The sequence below is a fragment of the Medicago sativa genome, chromosome 1 (genome assembly GCF_051527215.1).
Source record: "Medicago sativa cultivar Bolivia chromosome 1, Bolivia_mono, whole genome shotgun sequence".
Classification (NCBI taxonomy): Eukaryota; Viridiplantae; Streptophyta; class Magnoliopsida; order Fabales; family Fabaceae; genus Medicago; species Medicago sativa.
Window position 1 is genome coordinate 2961997 of NC_140749.1, and position 13798 is coordinate 2975794.

Consider the following 13798-nt stretch of genomic DNA (forward strand, 5'->3'; position numbering starts at 1 on the left):
AGGATTCTAGGAAGATTAATTGGGTTCGGTGGGATAAAGTGTGTCGTGCAAAAGATGAGGGGGGTTTAGGGATTCAAAATCTGAAAGCTTTCAATTTAGCGTTATTAGGAAAATGGGAATGGAGAATGTGTTCTGAAAAGAACAGCCTGTGGTATAAAGTATTAGTGAGCAGATATGGGGAATCAAATGGGAGGGGAGGAATTGTTCGGCGTGGTGGAAAGACTTGCAAAATATTGAAAAGGGTCTGTGGGGATTTAAATTGAACTGGTTCTCTGACAAGTTAAGAAAAGAAATAGGGAATGGGGTTGAAACGAGTCTCTGGGAGGACCCTTGGTTGGAGGGGGTGCCGCTTAAAATTAGATATCCAAGGTTATTTGTTTTATCCGAAGAAAATAATGTTTGTGTTATGGAAGTTTAGTTGGAGAAGAGACTTATCACAAGAGGAATCTGCTTGGGAAGAGGAGGTGATGGGTAAAATTCAGAGATTAAATTTGAGACTTAATGGAGTGGACAGATGGGTTTGGTCAAGAGGATCATATTCGGTAAAGGAAGCTTATGATACAATAATGGAGGGAGGGGTGACTGAGGAGCAGAGGAAATTAGCAGTCGCTTGGAATGGATTGGTCCCGTTGAAGGTTGCGGTTTTGGTTTGGAGGTTGTTTCAGAATAGGATACCTTCAAAGGATAATTTATGTAGAAGAGGAGTTCTAACTGAGAGTCAATCCGGGTGTTTAAACGGATGCGGAGTGGTTAAAACTGCTTCTCACTTAATTTTCGAATGCCCTGCAAGCATAGAATTGTGGCAAAATATTCTTTTATGGTTGAATCACTCATCTGCTTTACACAATAATGCATTGCAAAATTTAAATCAGTTTGCTGGTTTGGCAGGCAGGGGCAGAGTTCATGAGGCTCGTATTAGTGTTATTTGGTTTGCGTGTGTCTGAATTTTGTGGAATCGCCGTAATGAAATGATTTTCAGTAATATAACTAGTTCGGAGGATGATTGGATAGAAGAAGTAAAGACTCTATCTTGGAAATGGACAAAAGCTAAGGCGGTCGGGTTCAACTATTCGTTAAGTGAGTGGATTTTAAATCCATTGGCGTGTCTATGATTTGATGGAACCTTTGTTTTTGCAGGGACTGGTCTGAATTTTTCTTATATCTTTTTCATTTGTTTAGCTGTATCAGTCTGATTTTGAGCTGGTTTGGTGTCATCAGTTTTTTGGTTCGGTGGCAATTCTGTATCTCAACTGGCAGCTGCATCTTTGCTTATTATTTCATTTGGTAGTTTGTTATAATTGTGGCCCACTAGCAGTTTTCTTGCCTATGTGATACTGCTATGTGATTTGGTCGTGTGTGGCTTTTTTCTTTCTGTTTTTAATGTGTATGCCACCACATTTCAACCTCTTGTATTCTCTCTTTTGATCTATTCTTAGCACTCCTTGTGCATAGCATAGATCCTTTTAATTTAATTTTGCCTTTTCAAAAAAAAAAAAGTTTTCACTTATATTTGCGTCACCTTCAAGAATCAATATAAGTTGCCGCAGTCAATTAAATCAGCTAGTAGAAAAAATAATTCTCATTATCACTTCAACACGTGATTTACATTAAATTTTAACCGAGTAAGGGTGCGTTAAAAAATGTCCAACAATACGGCCAAGGAAAACTGCTCTTTGCGATCTGAATCCATCGCAACAGATGAATTTAGCATCAATACAGCTGTTAACAAAACTATAATATGATGATTGATTCGAATCAGTCTTTACTTCTCGAAAGGCAAAGCTCGAAAACGAATTCCATTCAACTAAGGCACTGGGCATATATCAACCTAGAAATATTTTGAATGAATTAGAAAATTCATTCATGTGAATCAACTATAAAATATGCCATACTGTTGCATGGTTTGCACAAAACAGGCTACTAAAACATTTTGCTATATTAGCGAAAAACAAAGAACTTGTTATCATACTTGATAAATTCAAAGTCCATGATAAAGTCATACACAAAACAGAACTTGAGAATTCACCATAAATGGCAAAGCAAACAAAACAAAAAAAAGACTTGATCCAAACATCGAATCTCAGCTGTAGTTGTGACTCGATTACACACCAAAAGTTTATCAGAACATCTGCCACATTCAGTAATCCACTTAATCAATTATTTCAGTCTTAATGCATGCAACCTTTGGCCTAGTTTTGCTGGATGACAAGTCTCCAGAAACATTTTAGGAACCTGCTAGTCAACAAATATAAGAAACATTTTTTTTCTTTCAAAGCCAAAATAGATTGTCATGTTCTCGACAATTACAGATATTTCATTACATTCATAAAAGTAAAAAACGAAAAAGCAAAAAACATAGCTACTACTCAATCATTTCCAAAACGACTCGACTTAAACTAAATAACTTGACCATTCGCTCCATCCATCGCAATCACAAACACGGCCACAAACATTAAGCGTGAATCACTTTGAAGTAGAGAGTCTCATTGTTTCCAGCCTCCAGTGCACCAACCATGACACGTAAACCTTGACGAAACCTCCGCCATTCGCTTCCAACCACCACCGATCTTAAAATGATAATATGGTCGATTTTCAAACATGACAGTACAAAACCACAGGTTGCCGCATTCATCAACCATTCTGACATATTTGGTGCGCCTATGCATTGCAACCTCGCAGAAACCTATGTTAGAAGCTCCTGCACAAAAACAACGATCAATACTTAGTGAATACTCATAACGTCGTTAACATCTTATAATAAAACAATTCACATCTCTGTTTGAAATCTGGATTAGCTTACCAACCATCCGGTTTCAATTTCGTCAGAAGTTAGTTTCTTTTCAAAGTGTGAAAGAACTCCAAGTGTGAAAGAACTCCCTTTCTCAACCTCATATAAGTATCAGGCACATAAAGTTGAATATTGTACACAAATTAAACAAAGAGGGTTGCACATACCGGTCATGGAGTAGTATGAAAGCAAAACCTGTATATCAGCCATAGCCATTGCCAAACATAACTGATTGGAATTTAGAAAGAATGAAAGATGAACAGAGTGAATGGAATATATATATATATATATATATATATATATATATATAGACACACACACACATACACACACTATCAGTGAAATCATATGCCATATAAAAGCTCCTAGCCTTGGTACACCACATTTGCATGGGAAAACAAAAGGCATTTTAATTTGATGGCATAAGTTGGAAAGTCTGTATGCAATGCATCTTGTAACGTAAAGCAAAAGAGGGAAAATTTGAATATTCTCTGTGTGTTGTGATGTGAGCCTCAAATAATCAAGATTAGATGTAGGGTTGAAAATTAATGGCGCACTAAGAGATTAGATCCAATGGTTAATAATAATTGGCGCCTAAAAACAGTAGAATTAGGGTTGGCAGCGCTAATTGGAGTGTTAACTAGGATTAGGAATAAAATAGATTTTTCCAAATGGATTAGAAGCAAAGTCACATATTTGTCACTTAATGATTCAAGTAAGAGATTTAGATTTTGAGTGAAATCTCTATGCGACCATATTTATCACTTAGCGATTCAAGTAAGAGATTTAGATTAATTTTTTTAAGAACAAAATTGGCTAACCGAAATAATCAAGCCACAAAGCGATTTATGATGATTATAATGGCTCCGTGATGGGTTGGCAAAGACTTCACAATGAATATAGAATCAAATTTATAATCATTTCCAATTACATGAATATCGTAATTTAATTGAAAAAATGGTTGCTAAGAACACAATCAAAAGGGGAACCAATACACCCAAAAGCACATTGAACATGTCCCCTTTTTCATACGAATGAGAACACTCCCTCTTTAATACATCAAAACAATTAAGTAAGACTATTTCTTTTCTAATCTTATGCATAACTCAAGCGCCTAATTTTTATGTTCTTGTGAGAGTAAATAACAAACTGTTTGGCTCATTTCTTTATACTCGATATGGAGGAGGACTCAGAAAAGTTTTTAATTTTAAAAAGCTTGATTGAATTGTTACATACGATCGTATATCATAAATATAAAAAGTTTTGGATGATTAATTGTAGTAGCAGCCCTGTAGGATGAGGTCCATACCCATAATATGTGTTTTAGATTTTAAGTGAAAATAAAAATCTTCCAAATAATAAAATAACTGACAACAAGTCCACTTTAAAAGTCAAAATGTTGCACTAGTACTAGTTGCACATGCCAATCAATACCAAAGTATGCGCGCATACGTCAGGGCTCTCAAGACAACCTAGCTTCGCTCCTGCGTGGTGCCTCCTCCTCTAAGTATCCTCCGCTCCTCCAACCGAATTCTTTCATTTCCTACACAAATAAAATACAAACAGTTAAGTATTTAGAAAAGTAATAATTAAGTTAAATCACATGAGAATAGACCAATTTCAAATCACTCATCATAATTTAATATATCGAATAATAATATAATCACAATTCATCTTATCTTATCTTCTTATTATAAAAGCTTGCTAGGCTTAGCAATTGCTTAACCCTAATCACCATTCACCCCAAGCTTTTCCCTCCTTTGCTATCAATGAAGACAAATTGGGACCACAATTTCAACTTGCCACAAAATCCAAAAACTTAACTTTTCTATATAGACAGGAAGATTAAAAGTAGCCTAAAACATAACTATGCTCAATACATAAATTTACCTCTTGTGCTAATCTTTCAGCCTCACTAACACGCCCTTCCAAAAGCAAAACTTCCTCAAATGGTGCAGGATACAATGGTAGCTTCTTGCCTGAGAAAAAAAAAATACTTGTACCAATTATATACTATGACGCTTTTGTTCTTTAAAATGGCAAAGTAAAGGCAGAGAGCATACACTCCTAACCTAGAAGCTTCTCTATCATATTGAAATGTCTCCTTTCATCTGGGCTCACAAAGGAAACAGCAACATTAACATGAGCAACAGTCCATCCCACGCGGTAGATATAATCCTGTTGATCACGCGGTCATGAGTATACTAAAACGCATCAACAAAAGTATAAAAGCATTATATAGCACATCTTACGTTTGGATACCAAGGAATGTCGTAGTTAATCACCATATCTACCGCTGGAATATCTAGTCCCTTACTAACAAAGTCACTACAAATGAGAATATTGCACTCCCCAGATTTGAACGCATTCAAGGATCCAAGTTTCTTTGCCTATAAAAAGTTATTATGTTAAGAATTAGGCATATTTCTTGTTGGCAGTTTAGAAGAAATTACAATTATAATACAGGACCTGTCGTACAGTTACCTGACTGATATAACTAATAATAGGGATTGCCTGAAACCAAGATTCTTAAGAATCAAAGCCAGAAGAAGCGCTGTACCACATTGCTGAGTGTATACCATATATTTTCTTCCACTCATTTCAGCGAGAGTGTATACAAGGTAACAATCCTATGCAAGCATGGAATTGATGAACACAGTCAGTGCAAGCATGAATAATATAATTATACACACCAAACATCAAACAAAACTTCTAATTTTTCCTCTTCTAATATTAAGAAATTCAACATTTTCTGGACAAAGGGAGAAGAGAAACCTTGTGATTTTCTTGCATAAAGCAACTCTGTTGCAGTGTGTCCGCAATAGAATATTTGGAAGATAGGTCAATCTATACAGAATAAAAAAATAATATTGTGAATAACATGAGTCTAGCAATAGATTGGAAGATAATATTTGTAAACATTAAGGTTGTACCTTCACGGGATTCCTTAAACACATGCTTAGCATTGTATGGACCTGAAATCACAAGAGTGGAATTAGATATATTAATACAAGTGTAGATTTGAAGATAAATAAATTACACAGTCAAGCAGTTCTGATTATGTAGAACCGTCTGATCTCGAATTTTACTGCAGGGATTCCGAGTCCCTTTTCATTTATAGGAATGTTTGAAATGTAAAACTCAAAAGTGGAAGCAAAGTAATTTGAAAAAGAAATTTCATCTCCCAAGAAGTTCCTAGAAGTTTATTTGATCAAAGTATTTACCTCGTCTGTGAATGTAGATGAAAAAAGAAATGTTCTCCGCTCACTAGGAATCATTCTTGAAATCTCTAAAATCTGATGTAGAATGTTCTCATAAGATAGCAGGTGTGCATCATCTATCTATGACCCGCTCAAAATGCAGAGCAGTGGACAAGATATATGAAATATTTCATTTTGTAATAATGTAAAAACGGTATCAATCAATCAAATCACATACCAAGTACTTTAAACTAGCAAGAGCAAAAGAAAATCCTTGGGTGTGTGTTAGGTGATATAAGATTAGGTCAGGCCTCCCAACCTTGAAGAGTAAGAAATAAAAAATTAGAAGCATTAATTAGTAAATTGAAATAATAAAATTTCAAGATTGTAACATTAACACTTACAATAATATGAGGTTGCTCTGAGTTGAGGATGGATTCATGTTCCTTGCGGTTCTCTTCAGCAATCTATAGAAAAAGCAATCAAAATGGATTGTGTTAGTAACCAACCAGCACATATATGGTCTCTTGCGCACATACACACTTGTGATTACATTGAATTATGCAATTTCATCGGGAAAAAAGTATTATAACTTACAATAGCACACTTGACACCACCAAATTGAGAACCTAGAGCCTCAAAGTGGTCAGCGGTCTGAAAGGCAAGTCTCCTAGTTTAAGAAAAAAGAAAAAGGTTAGTTACGTTGAATATGATCAATGATGAGATAAATGATTATGATACCTTGTGGAATAGAGCACACAAGCAAAGAAAGGGGTTAGGCTCTGCAATATAGGAAGAACAAAAGCCACAGTCTTACCGGAACGTGGTGGGGAAATTCCAAACACATCATCGTTTCCTGCATGCAGAATGAGATGAATTTGAATTAATAATAATAATAATTCATTCATTCAATAAAATTTGAATCAGATAGATACCTTGTAGTGCATGGGGAATCACTTCTCTCTGAAACTTCTCTCTGCGCATAATACCAAGGCCTTTTTGTTTCACAAATTTTTGCCAATTCAGAAGATAAGCCCAGATCAGTAAATGATTTCATTTTCTTCTAACCTAATTCAATGTTGTTGTTGGGAGAGCGAGGCGAGGTTGTGTTTTAGGGTTTTTTCTATTAAGGAGAAATCACAAGTTTTTTTTAAGGAAGAAAAAATAACAAGTTAATTAGGTAACGCTTACTTTATGAAAACATTTTCTATTTTTACTTTTTTAAAATTTGTCTTAACTAACTCCTTCAAAGAAAAAAACAAGTGTTAACTAACAAAGAGATGGTACAACTTTCAAGCAAACAATTTTATGCATTTTTTAACACCAAGGAAAATACCAAAATTAAAGAATCGTTTTCATTGTTTCCATAAATGCATCATCTTTGGCTCACATCTCTTAAACAAAACAAAAAAAATCTCATTTGTACTATACTAATTAGATATTATATTCTTTTTTTCGACAGAAATTAGATATTATATTCTATTAAGTGAACAAATTGTTTGATACGATATATAAAGAAGGCAAATGTTAATTTGTGTCTTTAAGGCACAAGTTTAGAAGCCAAATGTAGAAATAATGTATTGAAATACGTGCATTAAATTTAATCTTTAATGTTTTAATAAATTGAATGCTCGAAGTTTAAGAGAATATTTCTTTTTTGGGATTTGTTAACATGTGCCCTAAGGGCACAAGTTAACACTACCCTATAAAGAATAATAAATTCCAAAAGACTTTTCAATACAAACTCAAAAAGATTGATTCAAGAGTAACCGGATGAGATGGTAAGTGATATATTCCACTTTAACTAGAGGTTTAGGGTTCAAATTCAATCTTGAAACGGCAACAATGTTAAATCTCTTGAGAGAGGGAGGGAGGGGGGAGAGAGAGAGAGAGAGAGAGAGAGAGAGAGAGAGAGAGTTTGATCATCATTACGGTTTTACTCGACTCAGGAGATTAGTCTTTACAATTGCACGCAGAGGATGTCCAGTTCACACCAAAAAACTAAAAGATTTGAACTTGATTCATCATGACGCTCTTTGTGAAAGGAATGCATGTGAAGATATTCTAGCGAAATTGGGAGCTAATTGTATGTATTATTTGGTTGATTCACGAATTGTCTGCATGTCTTTTCTCGACTTGTTAGCTTATGTTATTGGAGTGTCCTTTATTTGGACTTAGTTCCTTTTGTTAATTTTTTCTTTTTATTTCATTTAACCAAAAAAACTCAATATTTGTTTTCTTTTAAACAATATTTAAGGTTTAATTGGGTGCAACGAATCAAAGTAACCGATGCCTCTAAAAAAATGATCTAGACAAATATTACCCATTGTGATCTAGACAAATAATTAATCTAAATACATTACAACTAGTAAATTCTCATTGCCATATTTCAATGGAAGTCTGGAAGAAGAAAAAAAGGATTTGCTCATTTTTATTTTTATTAACTACAATTAAATGCTACAAAATGTTGGATTTTAAAAATAAAAAACTATATTATGACTAAGCTACAATGTCTAAAACTTCAAGTGAAACAGCTATACATACAACTATTCAACAAGTTTAATTCAGCCAAATAGCTTCAGAAAAACCTATTGATTTTCAGTTTCACATTCAACTCCAATGTCATCCTCATTGTCCTCATGAGAACTACAAGTGTTGTCCACAAAATTGACTTGTGATTGTTGAAACTTATTGATAGCGTCTCGAGCTTCAGCAACCAATGCAACTTTTGCAGCTTTAACAACATCTGTTTTCTGAATGCCTGTTCCTTCTCCAACTACCGACATTTTTGTCTGTGTAGATGCTGCTCTTCTCCTAAGGTCCCTAAATCTTAATTGATTGACATATTTTTCATGTTGCATCTTGTTCTTTACTTGCTTTAGCTCAAGTGGACTAGCATGATCTTGAACACCTGATGAGCCACTAAATCTAGAAAGAGGCTTCTCATGACTTGAAGATGACAACGATGATCTCTCGGTGCAACTTCGTAGCAACCCTTTATTTTCCTTTAGCTGCTGTTGGGTACAAAGTGCTTGACTGAGCTGAAAAGCACTAGTAGAAAAGTCAATGTTGGGTTCAAGAACAGAAAATATGTCCCCTTTACGACGTTGATCAACTTTAAGAGGGCGCTGTAACCGATTCTCGATAGACTTCTGGATAAGGAAGCTTTTTGGTTTGAAAATATTTGATCTGCCAACCTTCTTTTCAGTAGGTTTGAGAACTTTACATGGAGATATTGAGTATTGATGAAGGGGTAGTGAGTTAATTGTCTTTGCCCTTGATCGAGGCTCACATCGAGGTGGTGTGTGGATGTCATGGTGAAATCTATCAAAGCAATTTGTTTAGACTTGCCAGGTACCTGCAACCAATTTTGTAAAGCATTTTCGATGACCAAAAGACTTAAGCACATATGCACTTATCTGGCAATCAATTGAACATAATTTATAACTATACATTTTCCTTTGTAATGGTTACAAATTACAATCATGAACCACTGCTATCCCAAAATATAAGCTAATACCTAACTTGTCCACTCATGCAATAATGCAAACGTCCACCTAAATCACTTGGTCATATAAACTCCAATATTGTATATAAATTATACCAAAGGAGATAAAAATACAGTACAGATATTATATTCGATATTTAACAGTTACGTTTAGGAAAAATATTAACATACATGAATAATATTTTTCTGGAACAACACCATTTTAAAAAGAGATTTGTGTCCAAACATCACACAACTAATAGTTCTAACTTTCACTGTAAAAAGAGACACCAAAATAAACACAAATGTTTAGCTTAGAAAATTACATAACCACTTATCCACCAGCATCCTCGTCTGTCAAAGAAGAGGTTAATTCTCACTTCTCAGCTAACATTTCTAGAATTATATTTGTATTTTAAACATTCAGAAAGATAACAAAACCATGGCATAAAAGATGGAAGCGATCCGCCACAATCATCATCTTTGAAAGAATCACCAGGAAAGTACCCTCCCCGCACACAGTCAAAGTCTAATCCTATCCGAAGCTTACAGAATACATATTATCGAAGTGACTTTTGTTTCTTCCAACAAGACGTTTTGTATTCACTGCCGAGTTCAAATTGTACTCACTACCTAGTTCAAACCTAGGGCCCAATGCTAAGAGATTCAATTATCTATCAATTGTGACGACTTCGTTGGTTCTTTGGTATGTTTGGATCAGTGGCATATTGTGGAATAGGATGGTAGAGTATTTGTTCGGATGGTAGCATCTGTTTCATTGTTTATTCTTGTTGAAATTGATGCATACTTATAGAGTAATCTTGTAAAAATAAGTGGCAATGTATTAGAGACAACTAGAATACATAGTTGCTGCATGTTTCTAAATTGTTCTAATAATGCATAGATTAAGCTGTAGCCTATTAAACTTCTTTAACAATGTAATGTAGAAAAGTCAAACAAACCAAGATTATTCCACTTCAAGAAACATCTTCAAGCACCTATAAATGGACAAACACGGGTGCAATTGTCTCCAAGCCTTTGAAATATAATGGCAATAACATTGAAGGCTTCACCACTCTATATCTCTAATCCTACAATAAATTCATTACAAATGTGTTGTCTCTTGTCCTACGTTATTAAACATTTCACTACTAGTTCTCATATAACATTTTCTAACATTAGTATCATATAGCTGTGTTTGGTCATACACTGGACGTAGAAAAATAATTCCTCTTATCACCAACTGCTTTTTAAAACTATATATTCTACAATAAGAATCTACTAAACTAGGAAACATTGTTATTTGACTCAAACACTAAGGGTCTGTTTGGATGATCAAAGAAAGTGAAAGGAAAGAAAGAGTGAGGAAAGATTATATGAGGAAAGAAAAAGAATAGAAAGTGAGAGGATTGTTTTGGTTGTTTGGTATAAAAGAAAGTGGAATAGAAAGTGAAAGGAAAGAATGATGTGTATATTTGTAAAAAGACAATTACATCCTTGAAAAGTTTTGGTGTTTAGAAAAATGGCACAATGCAAATAATATGTTACATCAAGGCTATTTTGGACATTTTCCCATGAAGATGGTGCATTTCTCTTGTTTCCTCAACCTTTCCGTTCCCATGTGTGGGGAAAGTTTTCCAACGTGGGTCCCACCCATATTCTTTCTTTCCTTCATCTTTCTGTAGTGTTTCAAACAGCTGAAAGTCTTTCTTTCCATCCCCTTTCTTTCCTTATCACAATCTTTCCTTTGAAACAAACAAGGCCTAAAGGAGCAGAGATAGCCACAATGCCACATGACCTGACTTCATTTGAGTTCAAACCCAAAACCAAAACGGAGAGAGAGTAGTTCAGATAGCCTAACAACTCAGCCCTCTTACGTTCCGGTCCAAATAATATCGTAAACCTATGACTATAAGACTCAAGTTCAAATAGAGCGCACAAGCCCAGGTGATAAATAAAAATTGAGACATGGCCTCTAAGGCTCAACTTGAGTACAAGCCCGGGAAGAAATATGCAACTACTAGAGCAAGAAGAAGTCCCAATCAGAAGTAACAATACATAAAAAGAGACTCACACAACTATGAGCAACAGTGGTCCTTGCCAGAAGTCTTCAACAAGACCGAAAAGGAGGCTCATAAGCGCAACTAAGGAGCAAGAATGAGCCCTGTCAGAAGTCTTCACATGGCCGGCAATGAGACCAACAACAACTAATGTAGCAATAAAAGTAAGAAAATTATTATCAAGGTGGATATAATACTTTTGAAAATAAATTATGATACCAATGAGTATCAATGCAAGCGGAGATAATTTAAAAAGATTCAAGTTTAAGCAACTGCGAACTATGATTGGAGTTTTTAAAACATGCATCAAGGAGAAGTGTTGAAATTGATGCATATTTATAGAATAATCTTGTAAAATAAACAGTAATGTATTAGATAAAACTAAAATATATAGTCTAGAGTTGCTGCATATTTCTAGATTGTTCTAATAATGCATAGATTAAGTTGTAGCCTATTAAACTACTATAACAACGTAATGTAGAAAGGTTAAACAAAAACCTAGATTATTCCTACTTTTAGAAACATCTTCAAGCACCTATAATAGACAAAGAAAGATGGGTGTGATTGTATTCAAGCCTTTGAGATGTAATGTCAATAGTATTGAAGGCTTCACTACCAGTTCTCATACTACATTTACTAACAATTCTCATCTATTCATATTTTGCTAAATTTACATCATAATATACTCAAACAATGAAATTCAACTTAGGTTTCATTTCATAGCAGTACAAAAAGCACTGTGTTTTGCAACTGGAGCAGTGCGGTTGCTAAAAAATGATTGTACCCATAATTTTAGACCTGTTGTAGTTGTAGGATTAATTTGGGAAGTACCAAAAACCCTAAGTCCTCTCTTGTTCTATTATGTGGCTGTATACGACTCATTCCTCTCTTCTTTGCATCGTTCGTAACCCGTTGTTCTTTCTTTCTCTACGACTGCGTGATTCATTCCTTTCCCTGCTTGCACTTTGCACTCTCACTCTGCTCGCATGTCATGTTCTTTCTTTTCTTCTCTATTTCGAGTCTTACTGTTTTTGTTTCTTTCTTTACTTCTCTGTTTCTTTCTTTTCTTCTTCCTCTCCCTGTTCTTGTTTCTCTTTCATTTTGTTGATAATATGCTTCTATTTCCTACCTTTGCTTTTCTTCTTCCTTCTTTATGTTTCATTTCATGTTCTCCTTGTTGTCTCTGCTTTTTTTATACTTGTGGCTTTTATTTTTAACTATGAATACTTCAGTTTTGAGTAATTTATTTATTTTTTCTGCAACCATGTGTTTATTAGTATTAATTGTATAGTAGTAATTCCTAAATAAATCACAAAGCACCCGCTCTGCTCCACGCTACCACTCGGGATTGGGATAAACTCAAATAAGTCAATCCAAATAGGTGCTTAAAGGTCAACTATGAGGCAATAAAACACTCTGGTATCAGGTCAACATTGACACTGGTATGTCACATGATTAATAATTTAAGAAAATGAAAGTGTGATCGATGTAACCACATATATCGGTTCAAAAACCAACATGTTTCAGATACCAAACATTTCTTTAATACAAAACGTTTGCGCTTCTAAAAGAGCAATTTTAGATAAATAGACAGAGAGCATATACAAGTTTAGAAACATTCTTTCAGAAATGAGAACTAGGTTTAGCAGTAAAACATGTTTGCAGAGCCAATTCCTGCTCCTTCGTCCACCCTTCCACAATTTCACCGCCACCACCACACGTTCTTTTCCCCTCCATTCCACCTTCAACTTGTTCTTTCTTCCACTCTTCCACAATGACACCAATTTCTTCAACTGCAATTCCCTCGTCACCACCATTTTCCTTCATTTTTATTCGCTTCACTCTCACGGAATCACTGGAAGGAAATTCTCTCATTTTAACATCAACTTTCTGCTCAATCAGGGAAGCTTTTTGTAGATTCGAGAATCTAGGAGATCGTCTGAGAGATGGAACTTCATCGTTCAACCTGGGTTTGGAGGTGGTGGGGTTGTTGTTTTCATGGAGGAGGAGGAGGAGGAGGAGGAGGAGGAGGAGGAGCCTCAGTGATCTTCGAGGGGTGGTGGGTGAGAGTACACTACAGTGGGGTTTCTGTTTGCTATTTTGACAAACACTTGACGGGGACGATTCAATGAAGTAGAGACAAAATAACTTGGTTACATGCTATTACAAAAAGCCTACAGTAACAATCTAATAAAAGAATATAACACGAATTGTCCCAAAACTATTAAAAAATAGTTGTAAAATATCATTTCCAATCATAAAT

The 13798-nt window shown here is 34.9% G+C and overlaps 1 protein-coding gene and 2 pseudogenes across 2 annotated transcripts; 1 reads left to right on the top strand and 2 right to left on the bottom strand.

Moving 5' to 3' along the window:
• Nucleotides 1-299: 299 nt before the first annotated feature.
• On the top strand, nt 300-944 carry LOC146951743 (uncharacterized). The gene has a single exon (XM_085741438.1). It carries the CDS (start codon nt 300-302, stop codon nt 942-944), a length of 645 nt encoding a protein of 214 aa, XP_085597564.1.
• Nucleotides 945-4036: 3092 nt separating this feature from the next.
• LOC146951744 (DEAD-box ATP-dependent RNA helicase 10-like) lies at nt 4037-7060 on the bottom strand (annotated as a pseudogene). The gene is made up of 13 exons (XR_015025026.1): nt 6924-7060; nt 6730-6844; nt 6586-6658; nt 6393-6455; nt 6209-6307; nt 6013-6129; nt 5722-5763; nt 5564-5635; nt 5273-5418; nt 5041-5178; nt 4861-4966; nt 4679-4767; nt 4037-4331 (listed from the first exon to the last, which is right to left on the bottom strand). The product of XR_015025026.1 is annotated as a DEAD-box ATP-dependent RNA helicase 10-like (transcript).
• Nucleotides 7061-8446: 1386 nt separating this feature from the next.
• On the bottom strand, nt 8447-13688 carry LOC146951745 (uncharacterized; annotated as a pseudogene).
• Between the last annotated feature and the right edge of the window lie 110 nt (nt 13689-13798).